General features: G+C 36.5%; 1 protein-coding gene across 1 annotated transcript; it reads left to right on the top strand.

Annotated features, from left to right (window-relative positions):
- The first annotated feature begins 772 nt into the window (after positions 1-772).
- LOC111993235 (ankyrin repeat-containing protein At5g02620) lies at positions 773-4,491 on the top strand. Its single transcript, XM_065774207.1, has 4 exons — positions 773-905; positions 1,414-2,036; positions 2,470-2,879; positions 3,447-4,491. The coding sequence occupies exons 2-4, from the start codon at positions 1,703-1,705 to the stop codon at positions 4,326-4,328; spliced, it is 1,626 nt and encodes a 541-aa protein (XP_065630279.1). The 5' UTR covers positions 773-905; positions 1,414-1,702; the 3' UTR covers positions 4,329-4,491.
- Positions 4,492-7,610: the final 3,119 nt, after the last annotated feature.

Here is a 7,610-nt window from a genome sequence, read left to right as displayed (position 1 = left end):
GGCCTCTGATGGAACGGACGGCCAGGAAAAAGGCAAATGGATGATCAACAGATGGAATAAGGAGATAAGTAGATGGGAACTATATAAGAAAGGCAAGTAAAGAAGAAAAAAGGAGGGGGGGAAAAAAGAAAGAAGGAAAGGGTCTCCTCGCGCATGGGCCGAGAGCATCCCCCCATTTGTAAGGAAACTCTTGGCATTTTTTTTATATAGAAAGTCCATGCATGGTGATCGACGGCCAGCACCTAAACCTTTAACCCACTCTCTATAAATTTATTGTTTGGGCTTGTTGGGCTGAAAACCCAGCAAAACTCAGGGTCAATCCAAACTGAGTCCCTACAGTATCTATTTTTAATATATATGAAACTGACCAAACCGAACTGTACCGCAATGCACGATGATCAATCTATTATAGTGAGTAGGAAGTTTTTTATTGTTTGATGTGCTGAAGTAGCATTTTCGAAGTTCTAGCGTATTGAATAATCTTAATCTTCTCACGAGTTGACACATATGTAAGTGGGAAGAGGTGTGTCTCGTGAAACAAACAAACAAACAAATGGCACCTTCTACCGGCAACCATAAGCATTTGCTTCACGACGTTTCCTTTCTTCTTCTTCTTCGCTTGTTGTTGCTCTCAATTGTCACTATCAGCTTTTTCAAAAAGTCTTTGCTTGCTGGGCTCCACTAAACTCTAGGGGTTGGGTGTGACCTATTGAAATTGTGGCTCAGCCTCACCACTCTTCACAATACTTTTCATGCTCCTATTAATTCATTGCTTCTCAATCCCATGTTGCCTTCTGCACCTGATTTCATTTTCAAGCACTTGGGTGTGGAATATTACTAAAGTAACTACGTTTCTAGATTGCAGACAGGGAGAGAGAAGCTTATTAACTTTTCCACACCGCAAGGTGATTAATTATTACTATTATTCTTCTTTTTCTGTAGTAGTAATAATCTTTTTTTTTAGAAAGTAATAATCATTTAGTTATTTTTTTTATAAACAACAATACTTATTAGAACACTTGTAAAAATAATAATATTAATATTTTAAAGTGAGTATATAGGACATTATATAATTAGAATATAACTTTAAAAAAAACCTAACATTTTAATCATTTAGTTACTAGTTAGTCGTTTACTTATCGATTTATTTATTTATAGTAAGTATACTTTTGAATTTGTTCTCTTTTTGGTAGTGGGTAAACCCACCGAGCTAAACTATTCCTAGTCTTTCATTCAATGGATATACATGTTTCAAACAGGGAACGTTTTTCTTTTTCCATGGTCCCGGCCTTTGTGGTTCCTATTCTTTCTTATATTGATGATTGATGATAATGATAATTAATGGTGAAGAAAATTTGCAAATTTAATGCTAGTTGGGCGGTATTTAATGCTAGTACTTGTTTGCTTGTGCAGAAGACTTCAAGAGTTAGGACTATGCTATGGGCAACATGGAGTCTTAAAACTCCACAAGTTCCCACGTGCTCATTTATGGAAGCATCTGAATTATCTTTTTCATATTGATTCACAAATCGATATTTTTGGTTCCAATGGTTGGTTTTTGATCTGGGGCTATCATAGAAAAGTGTAAAACTCTGATTTAAATACTAAGAAAGTTGTCAAGTGGAGGACTTCCTTCAGTGTTTTGTTTTTTTCTCTCCTTGTTCTGTTTCTTTTAGGGGTTTCATCAGTGTGATTGGTATCAATGAAATCTCCAGAGAGGCAACAAAGTTCCCATGGGAAGACGATGACAAAGCAGTTGACTGGAAAACGGGATGACACGCCGCTGCATACGGCGGCGAGGGCAGGGAATTTGGAATTGGTTGTGGAGATCATCTCTAACATTGAGGAGGCAGAGTTGAAGCAATTGCTGTCCAAGCAGAACAACTCGGGTGAAACCGCCCTCTATGTTGCTGCTGAGCATGGTGACGTAGATTTGGTGAAAGAGATGATAAAGGACTACGATGTTAGTTCGGCTGCTACCAAAGCTAAAAATGGCTACGATGCATTCCATATTGCTGCCAAGCAAGGGGATTTGGGTAAGTCTCTATGAAAGTTAATTTTAGTTTAAACCTTTGCCTGTGCTATATTTTTCTCCGCATCGAATATAACCTTGTTTCAACATGTTCTAGAGAGTTGTGATAAGTTCTCTGAGCTAGTTTTGGGTAAAAGAATTTAGCTTGATTTTGTCCCATGTGATTCGGTACCTCAGTTATTATTTGCAAGATATATGAAATCTTTGTAAATTCGGTCATAGGAAATTGAAATTGAAAATACAAAACAAGAATGTGCAAATTGTACTTGAAAAATAAATAGAGAAGATCTTAAAATTCTTGCAGAAAATTGTCATGACTGCTGCTTCATAATTTTTCTTTAAATTCTTTTCTAACATGTTGTCCCAGTGATAGTCAAATACTAGCAAATGATTCTGGGAGTTGAATTATACTAAGTCATTCTGTTATAATATTGCAGCGATATTGAAGGTCCTCTTGGATGCCTTTCCTGAACTTTCAATGACTGTTGATCCATCCAACACCACTGCGTTACATACTGCTGCAGCACAAGGCCATATTCAAGTAGTAAAATTTCTCTTGGAGGAAGGTAGCAGCTTGCTTACCATAGCAAAAAGCAATGGGAAAACTGCCTTGCATTCAGCCGCAAGGCATGGGCATCTGGAGGTTCTCAGGGCCCTTTTGAGCAACGAATCTGGCATCACAACAAGAATTGATAAGAAGGGGCAGACGGCTCTACACATGGCTGTTAAAGGAATGAATTTCGATCTTGTGGATGAGCTGGTTAAGTCAGATCCTTCTTTGCTAAGCATGACTGATAGCAAGGGCAACACTGCGTTGCATATAGCAACACGGAAGGGCCGAGCACAGGTCAGAAAACTCTTTTCCTAAGTGTCTAATCTACAAAAAGTTACAGCTTTGTTTTGCTTTACTATTTTTTTCTATAAGCATGATTAGTACATATTGTGACTTAATTCCAATAGGCACTTCAATAAGAAATAAGAAATTTAGAGCAAAATAGATATTTGTTATTTTTCTAAACGAAAAATTTGTGCGCTTTGTGCCCTTTCTTACTTTGTTTGCCTTCAATTTTGAGTTGAGGACTTTCTACAGGAGCGTTTGTGTAGTTGTATCTTTGTTCGTATGCACGAGGACAAATGAGTTATTTCAAATAATTTGAATAGAATATTTAGCTCCTAAAAGGAATTGATTCTGCACTTATCTCTGAACATGTGTCTTGCTGGAATTATAAACCATCATCTGCCATCTGAACTTGTTTGTTCCAGCATTTAATTTACAGATGCAATTACTATCACACTAGATATTGCTCAATTTTTATTTTGACATCTCAAATTCGCACATCATTGACTGCCAGTTAGATTAGCTACAGAATATATAGAATTCGTAGTCTTGACAAGATATATGCTATTCTTGCAGATTGTTCGTAAGCTACTAGATCATGAGGAAGCGGAATTCAAAATGGCCATTAACAAATCTGGAGAAACTGCTCTTGACACTGCAGAGAAAACCGGGCACTCTGAGGTTGCTGCCATTCTACGAGAGCATGGAATTCAAAGTGCCAAATCCATCAAACCACCAACAGCCACGGCTAAAGAGCTGAAACAAACAGTCAGTGACATCAAACATGGGGTGCATAATCAGCTAGAGCACACAATTCAAACACGAAAGCGTGTGCAAGGCATAGCAAAGAGACTCAACAAAATGCACTCAGAAGGGCTTAACAACGCAATCAACTCCACCACAGTCGTCGCTGTCCTTATTGCCACTGTTGCCTTTGCTGCCATATTCAATGTCCCAGGCCAGTATGCTGATTCTCCGGAAAAGCTTCAACCTGGATTTTCTTCCGGGCAAGCAGAAATCGCTTTTACGACAGAGTTTTTGGTATTTATCATCTTTGATGCTATCGCCTTGTTCATATCATTGGCTGTTGTGGTTGTTCAAACTTCAGTTGTGGTGATAGAGAGAAAAGCTAAGAAACAATTGATGGCTGTTATAAACAAGCTAATGTGGTTGGCTTGTGTGATGGTTTCAGTGGCATTTCTTGCACTATCATATATTGTTGTGGGAAAAGAGAATAGGTGGTACGCCATTGGGATAACATGCGTAGGGACAGTCATTATGGTAACAACGTTGGGTACAATGTGTTACTGGATAATTATGCATCGAATCGAGGGCTCTAAATTGCGAAGGAGGTCCTCCACCATGAGCAGTAGATCACCACGATCATGGTCTATATCTGCAAGAATATCAGATTCTGAGATCCAACCCAATGAGTATAAGACAGTCTATGCCATTTGAGATCTTCTGTGCCTCTCTTCCCAGCCATTGTTTGAATCTTGCGAGTTGCACATGAATCTTTTCTCCTTCTGTATATACAGTTAAGATTCGTATGTAACGTACTCTCTGATTTTGCTAGTAAATGGCAACGGGAGCCACTGATGCAAGAGTATATTTTTTACTAGTTCATTTGGCTAAAATTTTGTTTTTCTTCCTATTTTTCCTTCAATTTCTCAATGACCAAACTAACACGACCGAGCTTATCATCTAAAATTCAATCATGTTGGGTCACTTGGAATCATGGTAAAGTGTTTATCCCATGAAATTAATAGACTACCAGCCAGGCAGCCAAGAGAATGAGATTTTATCTAAAATATTAAATTGCTCAAGTTAATAAGACATCATTTTTAAATTGTCCTTATATCATTTCGTTATTTTCCAAAGGGTAAATTCCATTAACCACCAAGACATTTTAAAACTAACCAAATTGGTCTATAAGCCCAATTTAGTTCCTAACACCATTAGCCCACCCGTTAGTGATTTCTTCCTCTCTCTCAAACTTGTCTCTTCTCTCTTTCTCTACGTGACCTTCTCCCCCCCTTAAATCTGCTACAACCAAAACACAGCCATACACAATAACAAAACCTAAAATTAAGAAACAATAAACCCAACAACAATACCACCACCATATTGGAACCCACTACATGAATCAAACAATCACCACACGGATCAACACGGTGGGAGATCGAACCGCGGAGAGAAGAATCCGAAACACGCCGAGCTCGATTTGTTCTTCTCCGAGCTCCCCGGACTTACACACCAAATCGATTCGAGCTTTGTCCAAGATGGATTTGCAGAGACGCACTTACAAATCTCAACCAAAAAAAAAAAATCATAAAAAAACCAAACTTGATACTCCAAATGACAAGTCCAAACCTCAAATTAGAGAGAGGAGGCAGATACAGATTGGAGAGAGAGACAAGAGGCAGGGAAAGAGAAAGAAGAGTTAAATGGCTAACGGAGACTAACGGGTTTAGGGATTAAGTTGGGCCTATGGACCAATTTGGTTAGTTTTAAAATGTATTGTACCTAATTGGTGTTAACCCATTGGTGTTAACCCAAACCTCATGGAATTTACCATTTTCCAAATTCAAACTCGGGCAATTACTACAAATATTTTATTAGCAAAATACCAAATAAAAAAATAAATAAAAAAATCTCAAACCTCGTATAAAACATGATCAAAATCTTTCCAAAATATTTAAAATGATTCAAATATTTTTAAAATAACTAAAATACCTTTAAATCTTTAAAATAACTAAAATACCATCAAAATATTTAAAGCAATAAAAATACCCAAAATTCTTCAAATGGCCAAAAAATACCAAAAATATTCTTAAATTCCAAAAATACCCCAAAATGATAAAAATTACCAAAATATTCTTAAAACCTTCAAAATAACTGAAACACCCAAAATCTCTAAAATTGACAAAATATTTGAAATATCCTGCAAGGCCTCTAAATTAATCGAAATAAACCTGAAACCTCCAAAATAACCTTAAAATGACCAAAATCATACTAAATCTAAAAAATAATTGAAATAGTCCTTGAATCTTTGATATGGTTGAATTTACACCCCCCCCCCCCCTCCCCCCCTCTAAAATCTCCAAATGACTAAAATACTTTTGAAGCCTCCAAAATTATTGTAATAATAATAACAAAATAAAAATACAAAACCAAGACACTTGAAATCTTTGAAATGACTAAAAAAATACCCCTAGAATATCCAAAATGTCTTTTAAAATCTCCAATTAACTAGACACTTCTACTTAAACATTGACTAAGACCTATAATCATAACTGTAGGGATGATAGGCCCAGTAGGATATATTGGTTGGGGGCTTGGTCTGAGGACACCTAGTAATCCGAGAACGATTAAACGCTACCATGGAAGTCTGCATTAGTGAATGAAAGAATGGGGTTTGGTCATAAGAGTCTAAGAAGGTGGTCCAAGGAGGATTACCTCCTTGGCTGAGTAAAGCAGAGATCCAAAAATATTGTTTGCCATCTAGGGCAATGTTCCAAAAGATTCTATTGATAAGGATACACATCATGAAGGTACAAGACAAAAGGAAACTATGAAATATTTAAGATAAAGCTGCTACCACCACATTGAATGCTCTGTAGCTAACTCTCTGACCGCATTAATGAGAAAGTGATACCTGAACAGTAATTTTCAGCCTTACAGCTACTCCCAAAGATTTCAGGAAGTTGTTGATGGGACAAGAATCAACACTAGTAATCTAGTCTACACATGGAGGGTGGAGATGAAATAAGAAAAGAGTATAAAAGAGAAAGAATACCCTGAGAGTAAGGGGGGAGAATTAAGAGAAAAATATTGTAGCAAGAGGAACGGTGTTTGTAATCATATTCAAGGAATATATACAAGAACTGATCTCCTCGGATTGTGTCAATGACGATTTTCTTTGAATCAAATTATTTTATCTTTGCTTCTTTGTCATCTGGGCCAATTATAGTTGCTGCATGATTCATTAAGGCCTAGTTTTTAAACCAATTCTCTATAAATTTATTGTGTTGGGCTCTTTGGGCCTAATTCCTTGAACCCTTTGGGCCGAGGAACCAAATCTTGCCCTTACAATAACAAAAGCCAAAAATGGTTGTCAATTTTTAAGGCCATGTAATAAATTACTTTTATTCATATCGATCCCAAATATATTTATATTGTATTATTATTATTATTATTGAAAGTAATCTTGGCTGGAGTACTTTACAAGCCAAGATACTTTGAATTATTTTCTTATTATTATTATTATTATTATTATTATTATTATTACTATTTTGTCTTGGTTAGAAATGTATATACCCTATCCCTACCCTTGGGGTCTTGAACCATAAACCCCCCTCTTCCCTATGTATAAGTACCTAGGGAGTGCCATCAGACCAAAGTTGTCTCGGAATATTGTATGTTAGAGCATTCCCATCCGAAAATGTCATCCTATCCTATTTTACCATTCCAAAAAGTTACTTTATCAATTATACCATACCATTTTACAACACACCTAACATCCCAACATTTATTTTCCTATTCTACTCATTAAAATGATATATCTACACAATAAAATATGATTTTTTTCTTTTTTGTTTTTTTCCCAATTTTCTCCTCCATACGTTTATGTATCTTCCAAACTCCTCCATTCCTTCTTCTCCTTTATCTTCCATCTTCATTTTTGTTTTTTCTTTCTTTGTGTTCTAACCCAAACTAGTAAAGCTTCTCCCTGGTTCT

This window comes from Quercus suber, unplaced genomic scaffold (genome assembly GCF_002906115.3).
Source record: "Quercus suber isolate HL8 unplaced genomic scaffold, Cork oak 2.0 scaffold_88, whole genome shotgun sequence".
Lineage (NCBI taxonomy): Eukaryota > Viridiplantae > Streptophyta > Magnoliopsida > Fagales > Fagaceae > Quercus > Quercus suber.
This window is presented reverse-complemented; position numbering and strand designations above follow the sequence as displayed.

Excerpts from the sequence above, each read along its gene's own strand:
- LOC111993235 (XM_065774207.1), top strand. The coding sequence starts at position 1,703 with ATGAAATCTCCAGAGAGGCAACAAAGTTCCCATGGGAAGACGATGACA. Across the intron at positions 2,037-2,469 it reads TGCCAAGCAAGGGGATTTGG|CGATATTGAAGGTCCTCTTG; the intron begins GTAAGTCTCTAT and ends ATAATATTGCAG. Across the intron at positions 2,880-3,446 it reads CACGGAAGGGCCGAGCACAG|ATTGTTCGTAAGCTACTAGA; the intron begins GTCAGAAAACTC and ends CTATTCTTGCAG.